The sequence below is a fragment of the Hetaerina americana genome, unplaced genomic scaffold (genome assembly GCF_022747635.1).
Source record: "Hetaerina americana unplaced genomic scaffold, ioHetAmer1.1.p SCAF_107, whole genome shotgun sequence".
NCBI lineage: Eukaryota > Metazoa > Arthropoda > Insecta > Odonata > Calopterygidae > Hetaerina > Hetaerina americana.
Genome location: NW_027286148.1, coordinates 552,274 through 571,236, shown reverse-complemented (window position 1 = coordinate 571,236; position 18,963 = coordinate 552,274). Strand labels below are relative to the sequence as shown.

The following is an 18,963-nucleotide window of genomic DNA, read 5'->3' as shown; positions in this document are numbered from 1 at the left end:
TACAGGTTGAACAGCAACGGTAATAATGGGCAACCCTGCCTTACACCTCTTCCTAACACTGCCCAACCGGACTCCTCGTTCCCCACTCGCACCTGAGCAGTCTGAGATATGTACAGGTTGCAGATTAGCCTCCTTTCCCTCCAATCTATTCCTATTTTCTGCAATATACTCATTAGTTTTTCCCAATTCACTCTATCGAACGCTTTTTCGAAATCTACGTAACAGGTAAATGCCTCCTGGTTGTGTTCTATATTCCTCTCGATTAATAATCTCATTACTGCAATGGCATTGTCCTATAGTCCTCACATGATGTAACCTTTACCTTTGCGGTGTTGAATATTTTTCAGAGGTATCTCGATCCCTACTTGAGGTACTTTGTGGAGGGCACTTTGAGTGATTACGCCGTCCGTCGGATGGGACGTTAAACCGCGGACCCCTTGGCGCCTTTCGTAAAGACTAGGCTAATGCCGATGCCGGGTTTCTCTCCACCCTTCATCCCTTCCTGTCCATCCCCTATGGCGCAAATGACCTCAGCTGTCGGTCGCCTCCCCTAAAAAACTACTAAACCAAGGAACTATAACTGCTATCACAAAGTCTTCTGGCCAGATTCTTACCTCATAGATACTACGAATGAGCCCATATAGTCTCTTTTTCCCACATTTTCCTAAACATTGCACTAGTTCCGTAGGAATGTTATCCACCCCACGGCCTTATTTAGCTTCATCTCCCTTAATGCCCTTTCTATCCCATCGTCGAGTATGCCTGGATCTAAGCTATCTTCCTCTACGTCATTTTCCGTTTCTATGACTAACTTTGTTGGTCTAAGTTCCTTACTATACATGTCTTCTACATATTCCTTCCATCTCTCTTGGATCTTTCCTGTGTCAACTATTATCTTCCTGCCATATCTCTAGCTGTTAGCATAGATCTTCCTTTCTTACTTCCCGATAAAGATTTAACTTTGCTGCACAGCGCACCAATGTCACCCTTCCTCTGCAAACTTTCCATATCCTCACACTGCGTCATCCACCATTCTTCTTTTGCTTTATTTTTTGCCCGCTTCAATTTATTGTTTAACTCTGTCCACTTCATTTTGCCTAACTCTGTGTGTACATTCTTCCATTTTCTCCCCTCATCCATCTTTGTAATCATCGCATCCATGATCCATGGTTTCCTAGTCCTTTTCGCGTTAACGGTTGGAATAGTGTCTTTTACGGCCTTCGATAACCCTTTCTTGATACCTTCCCATTTTTTCTTAGATAGCAATTAGCTCTTTACCATCCTCCAAAATTTCCTCTACAGGCTGTTTCTACTCCTTTATTTTGAAACCATTTGATGCTTCTACATTCCATTTTCTAACTCGCCGCCCCTGCCTTATCTTTTTGAAACGGATGCTACATTTCATAACAACTAAATTGTCGTCAGAATCCGCATCCGCTCCCGGGAAGCTGTGCGAATTTTTCACACTGTTCCTAAACCTGTGTCTAATCAGGATATAATCTAGCTTTACCTTTCTGAGTAACCTGGCATTTTCCATGTATACCTGCGTCTTTTGTGGTTCCACGTTCATTCACGAACAATCCACGTTCCTATCCTAACGATTTGGTCTTCTTCTCCTGTGTCTTCTGTCCTGCTGCTTCCGATTTTCCCTTGCAAGGGTTTCGTGGGATGACGACCGCGGAAGCCTTACCTCCCCCGTTGCCGGGCACGACACACGGCCGATTGGGTTGAGCCCCGTAGCCTTCCTCAATAGTGTTTTTAACGTGACACCATCACTTACTGGCCGCCCCACTGGGGTCAGACGCCATTGCAGCCGCCTCACTGAGGAACAGACGCCGCGTGGACTACCTTTCGTCTGGCTCCTAACCTTCGACCTATCTGGCATGGGTGACCCTACCAGGAGCAATTATTATTACTCCTGCCAGCACAATATATATATATATATATATATATATATATATATATATATATATATATATATGTATATATATACATATATATATATATATATATATATATATATATATATATATATATATATATACATATATATATATATATATATATATATATATATATATATATATGTATATATACATATATATATATATATATATATATATACAGAAAACCCCCGCAAGCCACTGCAAGGGCGTGTGGCGGGGGGTGCTAGGTCACCACCCGTAATAGGAATTAAAACTACATTAAAAACCAACACATACATACAAACCCATACCAATAGTGGCGTACATTCATGCAAAAGTTGAAGCATTCTGGCTAGGGATGTTTTTGCATATTATGATTGGACACATTCTTCCTTAATGATAAGTTGTCTCTGGATTTGTGAATAATCTACCTCCTCCCGAGCGTCGGAATCCGCACTCATCAACTTCAGCTCTTTGGTTGAGGAAATTCCACCGGGCAGACGCCAATAATAAACTGCCCCGTCTTCACCATCTCCCGCGCACTTCTTTTGCCCCCGAGTCTCAATATCCAGGCAAGGTTTGAGTAAAAACGAAAGTGAAGTCCGGGAAGGTGGCGATGAGGAAATCAGCCCCACCCTCCAACTTATGGCAACCCTGCAGCAAAAAGAGATGTATTCTTGTGGTAAGCATTCGCGTTTGAGGAGAAATTTCATGTTTTCCCAGTTCAAGGCGGGCAAATTGTACTTCGGCTTTGCTTTAGGCGAGAAGATGCGCTCTCTCTGAATGGTGTAGATACGGGAGAATATCTTTGATTGTTTATTTTATGCATTGAATTTTCCTAAGTTTAAGTTGAATTTAACTGCCCTTTTTGTATATCTATAGTGTAAATTGCAGAATAAATTCCGGCCTGTCATTAAAATGATTTTCTAGAGCTTACGAGGTTCCACTTGGTATCTGTCGTGAAGATCAGACTAATGCCGACTCCGTGTGTCTCTCCACCGTTCTTCCATTTCCTGAACACCCCAGATGGCACAAATGAATTCAGCTGTTGGTCACCTACCCTAAAACTACCACTTCTACCAAAATGATTCTGATGTATAGGCCTCGATATTTATTGTGCTAGGGCTCGGTGGTTTCACCTGAGGTGGTAGAGGTCATATGGATATTAAAAATAAGCTAGTGCTCATGACTCTCTAGGAAAGTGTCGGGTTCGTTTTTTGGAGATGATTACTCATCACCCAACCTTTGGCGGTGAATTGTTGTCTTATAGACTAGAAGTGAAATTCATTTCCGCTTAAATCATTGCTGGATCTTTTGGTGCCATCACTGTGGCCCGCACCTAACTGAAACGAGCGCATCTTTCATGGCAGTAGTACTCTTTCCTTCGGATGAGACGGCAGTAATTGGGCTTCTAGAAACATTTCACTGAGAGCATTCCAGTGCCGACGCCGGGTTTCTCCAATTTCCATCTAAATTCTCACCCATCCCTTATGCCACCGATGACCTGAAGGATGAGTTTTGTATATCTCACTATTAACTCCTCAATTTAGACTAATACTGTGTCAGTTTTAATTACGAATGGAAAGTTTTAGTTAAAATGCTGCAAACAAATTTCTAACGGCAATTTCGTCCAGTATTTTACATTTGTATCCACTTATATAATACATCATACCACGCTGTTTATTTATTTAAACTTCACATATGAAGCCTCTATGTTCATTTTGGAGCCCTGATAGTGTCTTTATTGTTGAGAGTTGAGTCACCGGGCTGAATATCAATTTCTAAAGTTTCACCGAGTTTTCTACAATATGGGAAATGCCGCTATTTTAACAAATCATGAAGTTTTGTGTATATTCTTTCGTATCTTGTAACCTTTCTCCAAAACTTAGTACTTCTATTATGAATGTTGGGCTGGACACGCCATGCAGTGGTCACCATAGATTTGTCCTTTTTTTCCTAAAATGGTTTGAGCCTTTTGGGTGTTGAAGTAGAATGTAGGAAAGTGTTTATTTTTTAACGACATATATTCATTGATAAAATGTCTTCAACGCTAAAATAATGTTTTTGAGTATAGCACAGTAATCAACCCAAAGGTCGGTTTGGTAGGTGATAGTAGAGTTCACCCAGTACTAAGCCCTATACGGCGTGTGGAAATTCACACATCAGGGTAGGGGGGCCAGTTCCTTTCCCTGTGCCGGTTATGGTTTCCCTGGAAGATCTGGTACCCGAAAAATCACATAGCTAGGACGGAGCTGCAGGTTCCCAGAATGGCTTGCCCGGGAATTGAACCCGGGACCTCCGGTCTGTAGTGGTAGTAGTGTTTATGGACTACTGCATCATTGAATGATGGCATATTGCAGGTATCTCAAAAAATCTACAGAAATATGTTCAAAAATGGTGATTTAAGTTTGTCAACCTTGGTATGCGTTTCATTCGTTGAATATACCATGCAAGTAAAGAACATTTTAAAAAATTGCATCGACTTTACTTTAATGTGCTTTAACAACGCGTCATTTAAGGAGTATACCTATTTTGTTTAGTAGTTAAAGAAAACCCCCGCTAGCGAATATCAAAGGGATATGAATCATTTATGAGTGAGTTACTGTCAGTGCGTGCCCTATTCCAAAAACGTATTGCATATTGTTGTGCGAATCCTGCCTTTTTTGCACCGCCATCTATTTCCAAAGATTTTCCAGTTGTTTTCTGGAGGAATTGAATTCTATTTTGATCTGTTCGTCGGAACTTGTGAGTGATATTACGTTCTACCTTATTCCCTCTTCTGATATCCTGTACCTCTCTCACCTTTTCATTTTCATTCATACATCGGGAAGGTTGGCATTGAAGTTCTTCATTACCTCTCCTATATTGAATAAAAAAATTGTCACCTAATACTTTCCTTCATAATGGCCGCAATTCAACCTATTGCGAAAATACGTGGGTTATATAATCAAATAAGGGAAAGGGAGAGCAGCCGGGAGCCCTAATTTCTTAATGAAAGCACCTGCGTTCGAATAACTACTATTCACAGCTTAACGGACTAATATTTATCAAGTCATAAACTTACGCCTCAATATCCCTTGGTTTCTTTAATGTTATCAAATTAATACGCGAGAAATATTTAGGTTAGTGGGTAGAAGAGAATGTTTTAGACATCGACATCACGCCATATTCTAGTTAATGGTGACTACATCCACCTTAATCTAGACTCCGTTAAAATGGGTTGTGATAGGGAATTTTTATCAAGTAGGTTATTATTGCACAGTAAATTGGCCACCTTAAAAATATGCGTAGAGTATTTTGGACATATAGGAAAACTTCCATTGTGGAATTGGATGAAACTGAAATAAAATCCGTTGGATAATATGTGAAAAATTATTACAAGCAAATATCAAATATGACGGAGTGACATAAATAACTATGGCTGCCGTCTCTTCAGAGCAAACAAGGCTAAGGTAATACACTACAGGGCTCATTGCACAAAAACATATTATTAGGGCCTTGCTAGTTGAAAAACCAAGAAAATGCTAAAAAATAATTGGCAATCTGGACTGATATATTTGTTCTTCTCTACAAAAAATCCACATTTACGAGAAAATCGTGTTTACGCACTAGTTAGCATCTGAATAGAGATAAATGTAAAAATGCTTTTTAATACGCTACCATTTATGTAATGAACATTGTCAAATTATGCAAAATTGTATAATTACATAATAATCTTGCACGCCATGCCACACAACTTAGGAGAGTCACTGGGTGTGACGTTAATGGATGTGCATCTCAAAGAGTAGGTCGTCATCCTTTCACTTCGTCTATCCCTCAGGCTAAAATATCTGAGTAGATAGTGAAGTTAATTTCCTTTCTTTCTTCACATTTCGATTTGATCGGAGGTTCGGCGTATTTCCCCCCATTCACTTTCATTTTCTTCCCTCGGCCGTGAAAGTTTCTCTCGATGGATGGTTTAGCCTTGGAAACTTAAATGCTCGTAGAGTGATTCACCACGCGCGTGACGAAATGCCATCCGGTTCCTGTGAGGCCCTAGTCACGCCAAGGGCCATGTGTGTATTTGAAAGCTATCAAAGCTGCGAGTGAGTAATTCTCATAGTAGCAAACAAATTCAAATCCAAGAGGGTTTTATTTCAACAAAGGGTTAATTAAATGAAATAAAAGGTGAAAGCCAGAAAGTTAGAAGTACAAATAATAATGAAATATTAAAATCTTCAGGATTAATAACACTTTGAATTCTTGTAATTTATGTATGATAGTTGTTAGTGCAAAATATATGATAATAAGATGGGAAGTAATAGGAGATATTTATAATTTAATAAATGCGAAAATTTGAATTACAGTTTATATATCATCACTAAAATGTTTAAACATTAATTATTAATTTCAATAAGAAACAAAATACTAGTTTTGGCTACATAATATCTTACAAATATAAATAAAAGGCTTATAAATTAGAAAAATTGTTTTCTGGAAAACTTTGAAGAAACCTCCGCTTCCTTATTATTTGTGTAAAAAACCAATTGCTTTCGTCCTGTGATGATTCAGAGTATAAATCTTAAAAAAATATAAAAATTAATTTTTCTAAAAACACTTTTAGTTTGTGAAATTCAGATAAAGTATTTTTTTTTAATTAAGAACTTGAGCCAAGGGCGTAGAGGCCATAAAGGAAAGATTATTTAATAGGAACTCACACATCACGGAAAAATGTGTGCTCTGTTTGAGGGTCTCTGGATAATTTTGAATCTAAAACCTCATCCATTACGCAAACGATAATTCTCACCAGTGCCAAACGCACCATCCTCTGGACTACCGCACTGTTGCATAACAAGAAAAAGCATATTTTACTGCTTTATTCAGCTCATTACAAGTCAAATTACATTGCATTATAAATATAAAGGCATGCCTTTTATTCATATGTTACGTATTCGAACTTTACCTTTAAATTTAATTTTGGTCATTCACCTGCCTGCTGATAAGTAATTAGATCGTACGCAAGGGTGCCTGTGAAGAAGTTAGTTGTAATATATTAAAGGTGAATTTTAAGATCGCTTTTAATCAGTATGAATACACTTTCAAAGAAATTAACGTTCTATTTCAATCGTTTAATACTTTCTATCGAAATCAACGCTGTATTCTTTATAAAAGCCAGGTCAAAGGTTAAAGTTGAAATGAAAGAGATTATATTTCCTTACTGAACGCATTTCACCTTCGATTCGAAATTCCGTGATATGTGCACATGTGAGAAAATGACTGGACAAAATAACCCGTTTAAAATAAATCAAATAAATATTCATTTTAATTACATAAGACGCGTTCTCCATTGTGACTCTTAATCTTTGGCAAATAATAATAAATATTAATGTGTATCAACTATGGTAGTTCCCAGATGTTTGCATGTTCAAATTGAGCATGTGATCCTAGGAGAACAGCATTAAAACAATACCATACCTGTTATTTTAATATTTCTCTAATTCTTTAATCCTTCTCCGCAGTATTCTCCTAAAAATCGTTTCCCATCATTTACGACACTTAAATATAGGTACTTTAATATTCTACCTTAATTTCCAACTGCATTCTCAGGTTGAGACAGTAGTTACAATTAACTATGGTTACAAATTGATAGTAAAAGTTAATACCGAAAAGCTCACCTTAAAGAAGCCGAGACATTTAAGTAAGACTGCTAGTGATCTCAAACCACGTTCGAAACAAATGATTAGAATTGGAAAAATCTGTGGCAGCAAATGGAAGCGTATATCTGAAAAGGATAAAGAACTTTTATGCCTTGATTAATGGAACGTAACTCAAATTGCTCTACTGAGCAGCTATTTATGAAATTGAGCCCAATTGTTTCATTAATAAAATAATTAGAGGAAAAGGCCTTTTTTCTTATTTCCATGTGAATTTCATAACATATTTGTATTTTTATTTTCAAAATCAGCTCCTCAAGTCGACGGGAGAAACAGTGTTCACCTTCAGCTTGGCTCTCATCCTCTACCTGATGGTCGAGGCGCCGTTCCGGGATATCGGCAGGCTCCTCGTGATCTCATTCACGGCCAAAGACAGGTAATGAGTCAAAAACATCAATCAGACTCTTCCATACCAATGAAAAGCAAATTACGGTATAATTGACCCACGGCTACTGGCCGGAAGTCTTCCCAAGTCTTCTGTCAAAAAGATACAGGCTCCAATGCCAGAACAACTATTGTCCTAGTTAAGAGGACCTACACGGAAGAGTTTCTGAAAACATGGGTCTTCATGGACCCATCAGATTTCCCATGGACCCATTATAACCTCATTTCAGTCAGCTTATTCAAGCCATCGATGCCTCTTTGTCTGAAAGTATATTAAGGTCATTTGTTTTCGAAGTCACCTATCTTGACCCTCCCCGAGATTTTTCTGAAGAGAACATCTTTCTTTGTGTCTTCAGGTCTTTTATTTTTCCATGAAAAATTTGAATTGAAATTATGGAAAATCAAAAGAAATTGAAAAGAGGTGGACAAAAACTTAAGAAGGCTAGTTTTCTAATGTTACTATCGCACCCCGCGTAAGATCATCCCTTATTTTGTTGCCTTCCAATTCAACTATAGGAATTTTTAAAATATACAATATATTTGATAAACTAACTACAGCGGAAATATCTGTGACCCTGATCGTATAAAAATATAAAATAACCATAAACCTTACTAAATACTACTGTTAAAAATAGCAACTATCCATGTGTGAAGAAAAATAACTTCGTGTTTGTATTTACCACTCACAATTCACTATGAAGGTGGAAAATTCAAAAACTATGACCCGAGATTTCTGATGCGTAGCCACCAAAAATGTGCTGTTCGTCGTCGTCAATATTTCTTACTGCAATGGAGAAGATTTACAGAGAACTTCTCAGCTATTACAAATGGTTTTATACTAGTACTTAAAATAGTTTAATTGATTTTATCCACTTAAATATGTTATACAAGCTTAAGAAATGGATTGGCTTAGGCTGAACATAATTTTTGCACTGCAAAAGGATAACAACCTGAACAGGTCAACGATTTCATATGATGAGAGGTTTTTCATTTCAGCGATGTATGAATGAATGAATGAATTTAAACATTCTCTAAAAACGATATGTCTAATAGTAAAATTAAATAATTGGATCATCGTAGCTTAACAAATGTCAGCTCTGATTGTTTATTTTAATCTCTTTTCACGTCCAATCGACGGGATATTTAACTACAAATAAAGTTTGGTTTCTAAGTCTGCGAATGTTTTAGACGTGCTGATATTAAGTACTTGTGGAGATTTGTTTTTTTTTCATTTAGGCTGCAAATGTTTTGACGTTGGATCCTTCAACACATTTGCCGGTTCTTTTGACCCTTTCACTTAGTTTCGTGTTGTGACATGAGATATTTGTTAACTGTTTAACCCTCTTCAATTGAGTTGAAACTTCATGCACTAATGAATGTACGATTTAAATATATTCTATCATATTCGAGTTGACTTAGCCTTCCCCATTTCTTCACCTCCTCCTTCAGAATCCCCGCTGTGGAATTTCGTGTCCTTTAAGCCCAATATGGTTACTATACTATTTTGAGGAACTTATCACCCATCAGTCCCATGGCATAGAATTTAAACATTTCATGTGCTTCCCTTTGGACTTTTTTTCGTCAGGAGACGGAAGCCGCGGGCCCAGGGTGTTGACAAAGCAGTCGCCCAGCGGAGGGGACCAATCGGATTTCCAGATGGCGGCAAACAAGAAGTGGTCTGACCGCGAGTGAAAATATTTTGTGGAAGACAGTATAAGTGATCGGACTGAGGAGAGGGATTTCTATCCTGATATGGGCGCGGCGTACCCAGGACTGAACATCACCTTAATCACCAGTATAATGATACGAATACGACGACCTCTCTCTCTATCTCCTGCAAGCCACTGATAGTTCAATTGTTATATAGAAGTTAGGCTGCTTGGGAGACGATTTATTGGAGCCGAAATCACTTCAGCGCACCGCTTGAGTCAAAACCAAAGAAAGGATGTTTAAATTCCAGCATAACTTCGGCTATAAAGTTTGACACAGATAATATGTTAATTTTATATTTCAGACGCCCAGGCCGTAGGATCCGTTCAGGTATTCGTTGATGAAATAGTATGCGTAAACAGCCGAATATTCGAGAATTTTGGGGCACGTGGCTCGATAAGTGACGGAAGCTAGTGCTGTGAATGAAATACTCGTCCAAGTATTTAGTCCGCTAGAGAGTAAATCAATGAGCACGGTGAACATGTCTTAGACGGAAATGTCCTCACGTCATATGCCATATGTCACTGTGATGCCATAAGTCCGTTGTTTATTCAATATAGATCAAATCTGTGATTCAGGCAGTGCTTCTTAGTCTGTTTACAATAATGAAATCTAGGATAGCTCATTTATCCCATGCCAACTATCAGTAAGATTATTGTAATCAGCCATTTTCTTCGACAAAATTTACTTACTTCGTAAAAATAGGCCAAAAATAGTACGCAGCAATGTAATAACGATATGGATGAAAAATACATTTTGCCATTGAGAAAAGAAGTTAAAAGAAACTGCGGGAGATGTCGCAGCTGCAAATATTAACGGGGCCACTCGCAAATGTGTAAAGCAATGCAATTATTTCAAAGTAAACAAATGCAAAAAAAATCGAAGTCTCGCGCGAATGGAATTCCTGTGACATTTTATTCACGATATTTCGTCATATTATCTTGTTTTCTTGAGCCTACGAAATGTCGGGTAAGGGGACGCCTCGGTAGCTTAACTGGCTAAAGCACTCGCTCGGAGATCGATTAATCCGGGTTCGAATCCCGGTCAAGGCGAATGATTACACTTTTAAAATGGGTTGTAATAAAAAAATGCCAACTTTAACATTTATGTTTTGCAAATCAGTAAAATTTGGTGGCCTACGCAGCGTTCTCCGACAAAAACAATTTTTCATCGTGCCGTAGAATGCCTCAACGAGTGCCTCGGGCGATTGCGGTGGACCGCCAATTTGGAGGTTGCAGTAGCAAATTAAATGAATTTTCATAAAAGCTATTAACTTACGGATACGCTAATTTCCCTGGAATCGCAGTCCACACCATGCCCTTTATCATAGAAGGTGAAAGGAAAAAGCCCATGATTCCATAGTGAAACGAACTAAAAATTAACTTAATATGCTCTTAATGAACAACCCTTTTTCAATTTAATATGAGATTTTCTCTTGTTACCTGATCATGCATTCTGGGGTTCCTCTTGATGTTTCATTCAGTTCGAAAATTTTCAAAATAGAAGTGGAATTCTCGAAAAATAAGTGGTGCTATTCATACGAACACATAAAAATTGAATGTTTATGTATATGACTCGAGGTTGTCATAAATTCTGAGAGTCTCAAAAAGGATTATCGCCTTCAAATAAACATCAATTAATCGATTTCGCGGAATCGCTATTTCATTTCACTGTTTATTTGTTAAATACTTCAAAGATTGTATATATTCAAAACACATTCTCCTTCGTATTAATTTTCTCCGATATACTCTAACATCACCGCTGTTTGTCTTTTCTCCCCGCAATGTTATGGTCTAAGTTTTTATTGCTAGTATTCAAATAAAAATGGATCTAAGGTGATGGAAAAAATGATGTAAGAGTAACAAAACACCTTGTTGAATAATAAACGTTCTATTCTCTGCATTATATCCAATCGCGACTACTTTCAGAAGGGCCACCGAAATTTTGAAAAGTGTGTAAACATACTCCGTTTGAAAATTATGATCATTCTGTATCAAACAGCTTTCACGAAATAAAGATTTAAAAATGGAATTACCAATCTGAGTTTATTCATATTATTTCTTATACAAGAAGCTAAAATTAAAGATTGTTTCCGTTATCCACTTTTGAAGGCTCCCTAAAGAATTGACTGATTGGTTTCCATGCCAAGGTCGAGTGCGGTCGAGGGCAGCGGCTGAATTTGTCATGAGATAAAGGTATAGCATAATATAATCCGTCAAATCCAAGAGAAAAACTAAGAAGAAAATCTCTCACCAAATTCAAAAGTTTAAGTAATATCCTTTAGTTCAGATTGTAATTGAAACTTTTTTGAAGCATTTAATTACATAATAAGAGCCTATTCAATAATTTTTCAGCTGCATTATACATACTAAACCACAGGTCTGGACAATAGATACGAGGACTGGTGCAGTCTGGCGATCATGACACGGACTATAACCCCGCCCACTTGCGGTGCTAGTTCCATGAGACCCAATAATTAGCCGTCTGTGCTTGGCGGATCGTCGAGCTGTGCGTATGGTGCCGGTTATGTTAGTTTATGTTGTCCTTGTTTTATTCTGTTTGACGAAAATATAAATTTACGAAATTACGGAGCAACAAGTCAACAAAAACGTTTTTGGTGAAGCGCGGTAAAAGTTATCAAGAAATTACTGAAATGTTGACAGCTGTTTACGGTGATAATGCTCTGAAGGAAACATCCATTTTCAAGTGGATGAAACGTTTTAAAGATGGCCGACAAGACTCCGCGGATGATTCAAGGTCGGGAGGACCTTCAACCAGTTGTGTTGACGACAACATTGATCGTGTGCGGTCCCTTGTCTTTACTGATCGTTGGAAAACTGTCCACTGATGAACTGAGTTTAGGAAAATCAACAGTGCACACTATTTTAACCGAACATGATGGATTAATCCTTCACCATGACACCTGCACATTCAGCATTGATTGCTCGCCTGTTTCTGGCGAAAAAATTCAATCACTATCCTTGATCATCATTCGTATTCGGCAGATATCGCCCCCTGCGACTTTTCCCTTTTCCCAAAATGCAAAAAGGTGATGAGGGGACATCACTGGGAAGATGTGGGCACAATTAAGTAAGAAATGACGAGAAAACTAAATACCCCAACTGCCAAGAGGACTTCCAGTGGTGCTTTAATACAGTGGAAAAGAAGATGGAATAAGTGCGTAGCAACGAATGGAGAGTACGTTGAAGAGGACAAAATTGAGGCGGACTAAATTTTGCAAAATAAAGTTTTTATGGCCTCAGTTCGCGTATTTATTGGACAGACCTCGTACCGGCAGGAGTGAAATTCCTATTACTTTTTGCTTTTTGGTATATTTTTGGAAATAAGAAGTAAAGGATGTTATAATAGCTACAGGTGATTCACCCTTACATGAAATAAGTGAGCACGAAGGACCAAAACAAGTCCACCTGTCAATGAATTATTTCATTTCCTAAGTACGTGTTAAATATTGTGCACTCTCCAATTCATTTAAACGTGCAGGGAGTAACAAAAAATAATTTTTTCAAAAACATTGAATCGTATGATGCACGCATACCCTAGTAACATATTCTCCTAATTGAGGATGCTCTTGACGACGACTTCCCAGGCACACGCACTCATCCCCCGGACTCGGCCTGCGGTGCACCCGTCATCTTGGATCGCGGCTCAATGGCGGAAGACAGCAAGGAAAGTGTTGAAAATAAAGCTGGTATCCCCCTCCTAAGATATTTAATCCCACTGAAACATACATGACTGAAAGAGGTAGCTCTTCGCAATTAGATGTAAATGGATACATAATTAGGGAACTAAACATTTGCCTTTGCCACTTAGGAAAGTCTTATAATGATGAATTGATATCTCCGACCCTTAGAGCCACAGATATTATAAAACTAGACAAAGGGTAAGGTGACGTTTAATTCATATCGCACCATACCTGACAATCCTTTGGCAGTGCACAAGATTTGTATAAAAAGTATATGCAACAATGTTTTCCTGACGTGAACGTGAAATGCTGAATTCAGACCGTCGGTTTTTAAGTGTGCGCATGATCACAGATCGTATTGCCATTGATAAGATGACAAGGCCCACCATTATCACTGAAGATATGGCGATGTGAAGAATAATGGTGTCTGCACTAAACTCGTCCCGAAGGTCTTAATGGAGGTTCAAGAACAAAGTCGAACCCCCTTATAGTCCCGACTTGGCACCATCAGACTATTTCCTATTCCCAAGACTGAAATTCTCCCTCAAAGGACACCACCATCGGGGACCCTGAGTACCATCAAAGAAGCTGGTAAACCTTCCGAAATCCGCCAGGGATCCTGCGAGTCGTGTAAAAGCCTCGGGCAAAAGTTTGTGGCACTCTTAGGATGTAATTTGAAGAATTTTTAGGCATAACCGCAGTATCTTAAGTAAATGCATTGTTTGGTAAATGTTCATGATACTTTTTATGCAAGCCATGTAGTTCATATGACACCCACACGCTGTCACCTATTTTGATTTAGCTATTTGATCTTTATAGCCGTCTAAGATAACACACAATATAATCAATAGTTTATCAGTTCACGAGGAAATATAAAGAAGTTCCCAAATTAAAGATGAATCTATGAATACGAGCTCCAAATTATCATTTTCTCTCGTCTAAAATACACGGATTGGAATTCAATACAGAGAGGTACATAAGAAAAGGTGAAAAACTTTCAAAAGTCAATTTATTTCTAAAATATTCATGTTTAAAGTTTAATTTGATGTCCGTGAAAAAGTGCAATATCTTTTAATATAGATAGTTTCAAAATTATTTCACATAATACATTGAAATGGATAGATGTGCTTCGTTACTTCCCTCGTTAACACATGATGAACTCAATACGGATTGATATCAATTTCAACCACTTAAACGCGAACCAAATTACAAATGGCATGTTCTATATATCGGCTATTTTGTATGATGCGATTACATCGGATGAACTAAAGCAACGGTGAAAAATATTCCGTGGAAACCCATGAACCGCAACGCACCAATTCTCTGAAATTCCTGACTCTTACGCCTCAATTATTTTGATGCGGAACACCAAGGTCAGACTAAGGTGAAAGCGAGAATCGAATAGCCTCAAATAAATTAGGCACCATAAAAGATCTCAAAAGTTGTGACGCACTGCCGAAAGCATTTCCTGCTCACTGATATACATGAAGGTTGGAAGAAATTTTCATGCATAAAAGACTGATGAAATGCATGGTTTTAAACTGGACATAAAAACCCACAGATTTATGGGGAAATGCAGGTTTTCCTTGATTTCTGCCCAGGAGATGGAAACTATAAAAGCAAATAAAACAAGAATTTGACAGAGATGCATAAGACTTCAATAAATATACATATATAACTTATTTACGATAAAATCAACTTTAAAGATTACTAATGTTTGTGCTTACTTCATGCCTAATAGAAAAATACAAAAGCTAGCTTCGATTTATATTCAATTACCAAATAATAATTTGAAAATTTATTTCCACAAATACGTTTTTGTCTTGTTGAATATTTTCACAAAAATGTTGGCATTTATCTTTCGCGAGCAGATAGATGTATCTTATAAAATAATTAATTTTTGTGTATGTAGACATGGTTAAATTTTACGGCTAAGATAACTCTAAGACAACTCTAAGAACATTTTAAATAAGAAGCAATTTTTGTGCTCGTGTTTTAGTGGAGCTACACTTGAGATTTGTTCACACAGCCAGACGCATTTGTATACACCCCTCAAATGGAAATCTTCCCACTTAAATGTTTTCAATCTAAGATTAATTGCATCTTAAGCTTCGCAATACAACAAGCGTTCATGAACTTCTAGGGAACGAAATCTGTATACGAGGGCTTCCCAGAAAGTAACCTCCGTTTTAGTGTAGCGTGAGAAGTAGTGGAGGCAGCCGAGTGGTCGCGGTATTGACGCACACAGCAGGTCAGTCGTACTGCAGTGGTTGGAAGGTCACCCTGCTTGTCCTTTGCATATAATAGCGAGTCATAATACAATTGAAATTCCTTCCAAATGTGAAGTTCCTTCAGTGATAAAGTTTTTACTGATAAAAAACTGATAAAAATCTGCTGACATTCATCATCGGGAAATTTGTGCACCTTATGGAGCAAATGTGATGAGTGACAAGAGTTGCGCGTCAATGATGACCCTCGTGAACACAAATGCCCATGATAAGGACAGAAGTGCCCGCCCGACACGACATTGTGCTGAGCAATGAACTGCGCCTGAAAATTGACGAAAAGTTCGTGAAAACCGATGTTTTAAGATATCTGAAATCTTTAGAATGTTTTTCGCAGATTTTTTCTAAGACTCTGTTGCATGGAAAGACGACTGAAAAGTTAGGCTACTGCATTTTTTGTGCTCGTCTCGACGAGGAACTTCAAAATGTCGTCATCGGCTGGCTACGATCTCTGGTGGGAGAATTTTATGCTGAAGGAATGTGGAAACTAGTTCAGAGATCTGATTTTTGTTTAAATCTGTTTTGTTAAGGTGCATAAAATTATAGAGATGAAAATAATAATATTTCTGCATCTATTCCCCTTGTGTTTTTTATAGAAAAATGGATCTTACTTTCTGGGCAGCCCTCGGGTTGTTTGCACCCTTGAATATAGCGTGTAGAGCGAGTAGCGCTGAAGGAGAGCTTGGCCCTTCTCGAGAACGAGAAAATCATTCTTTCTCAGTGCTGCATTTTATTTGGGTTGCCCAGCAAGGGACTCAACAAGCCCTTGCCTCGATAAATGGCTGATACAGTCATTTAACTCTCTTGCCACGAAACGTGCGCGCGTGTTGCAATTATCCCCAAATATCCTCGCCGTCGGCTGAATGGAATTCGCTCCCATTTTAAGTTTCAAATACTCGGAATTTCTCTTCAAAAATCGCCACCACGCCCATTCTTCGTGTGCCTCATTATCCATACACACCATGTAGGCCTTCTGCCGGGAAGGCAACCGACCGACCGATCTAGCGGGCAGCCTCAACTCCTCCTGCTACCTCGGCCTCGCTTCTCTCTTCTTTGTCCCGGAGGGTGGAAGGGCGGCGGCCGGGCTCAATAATTTTGCACTCAGAACATTCGCAAGGAAATAATGGCGAATGAAATATAATGATAATAAAGTAATGTATCCATCTCACCGATTTCCTAATTAATTGTATAGAAAATGGCCAACTATTGATTACCAATGCATACCTACATACTTACATCAGGAATATCGAAATGGAAAATGTAGACTTGATTAAATATTTAGGCATTACCCTCACCCACGATCTCTGCTGGATGAAACATTTACGGGGAATATGTGGGAAGCTAATAAAAAAGTAGGATTTATTAGAAGAGCGCTGGGTAAATTTGACAAGAAGGCAAATTCCAAAGAAACTGCGGGAGATGCCGCACCAGTAACTTTTAAAGGAGTCATCCGCTAATGTGCATTTCAATGCAACAATTTCAGAGCGTAAAAATCATTCGCCTTGACTGGGATTCGAACTCATATCCCTCAATATCCGGTCGAGTGCTTTAGCCACTTAAGCTATCGAGGCTTCCTTTTATCCTCTGAAATTTTGGGGCTTTTAAAAGCCCCAAAATTTCAGAGTTTAAGAAGACGCCTCGGTAGCTTAAGTGGCTAAAGCACTCGACCGGATATTGAGGGATCTGGGTACGAATCTCAGTCAAGGCGAATGATTTTTAATCTCTGAAATTGTTGCATTGACAAGAAGTTTTAAAGAGGAATGCAATCTTTCGCTGGTTAGGACTCGTTTATAATATGCTGCTTGTGCATGTGATCTCGATGAATTTGGATTGAATGCTGAAATAGTTCGCGTGTTGCAAAATGGAGCAAGATTTACAAAACGTTGCCATGACTTTTTCGGATATATTCGTTGCTAACAAATCAAGAATATTATCGCCCCTGGTTGGTGTAGTGACAGGTTGATGTATGGATTTCAACATAAATGAATATAATAGCGACTCTAATGTATAACTTTCACTCGAACGGTATAACTAATCATTACACCCTGTTTCAAAACTATATGGGTCCCAATTAATACATGAGACATTGAAATCTCCACCGATTATAATGTCACTATCGTTGTTTTGGGTTGAGAAAGTTTTGATATTCTGATTTTGGTCCAGTATTAAAATACCTTCGTCGTCCAGAGGCATGCAAAATGGAACATAGCATATTATTTTGCATTCAAAAATGTTAATTAAATACCAAACACCCTTCAAACCGCAACCTGGAATTACCTCAGCTCTGCTAGTAAAAAAGAATTTTTAACAGCAATGACGACGATTATTTTAACTCAGTAAATTCTGTAAACGGAAAGGTTTTTGGGGAAATTTCACTGTCGGAGATATATGTGAGTAGCCAGCTTTCAGTTTCAGCAATTATATCTATGCCCGTACTTTGAATAAGATGATGTTATCCAGCTACTCAATTTTTTTTTAATTTGGCAGTAAATTGCTAATACGGATAATGTTTCCTTGACATTACGGTTACTTGAATATTTCACGGGGATCTTTTTCATGCCATTATCGAATTCCTCACTAACCTTTCCGTCCGATGCTATCTGATTTATATTAATGAGTGACCTATTGTATGAATCCCTATCACTTGACATTCACTTTATTAAAGCTAAATTATTTGGCAAAGAAGACTTTAGGGACAAACTATTTGACCTATACGCTGACCTTCACTTTAATCTAAAAAACCGTGCAGTGCTTGAACATCCTACCCGCTACATACCTGATGTCCACTGTAGGGAACACCAGAACGGTTCAGGGGGTTTCTACAGGATTGGATTGTCAGCGGAATTACATGGAATGAGGCCTCGATAATAATGTAGAAATGGCGGGACGTCTGATTTATGCGTGCCCCTCGGTTCCAAACCAGAGGTCCACCATTAATTTTCGGAACAAGTCAACCAATCGTTTACTACACTTCTTTCTATACTTTGGTTGGATATAATTGCTACCCTTCCCTGTATTTCCCTCCCCCCCGTAAATACGTACTACGTATATCCCTCTGATCCACGTATGTTACTCTGCATGTATGTCTATCGCACCAGTAATCCCTGCGATCCTTTCGTCTCATTTTGTATATCCTTTGCAATCCTTAAATATCTTACCTCCTCTCTCCCGCTTTATTTTTATAATTGTCCTGTCCTAACATCACACGTACATTTTCTGTTTATTTTCTCTTCTGTATATCCTGTGTCTTCTGTGCTGCTCTG

General features: G+C 38.3%; 1 protein-coding gene across 1 annotated transcript in view; it reads left to right on the top strand.

The window, feature by feature from the left end:
- LOC139700721 (O-acyltransferase like protein-like) overlaps window positions 1-9,684 on the top strand; it is an 82,079-nt gene extending 72,395 nt beyond the window's left edge. Inside the window, exons 11-12 of the mRNA XM_071599170.1 lie at window positions 7,870-7,994; window positions 9,588-9,684. Of these exons, the coding sequence (XP_071455271.1) occupies window positions 7,870-7,994; window positions 9,588-9,684 (222 nt within the window). The remainder of the gene's footprint in view (window positions 1-7,869; window positions 7,995-9,587) is intronic.
- The last annotated feature ends 9,279 nt before the right edge of the window (window positions 9,685-18,963 follow it).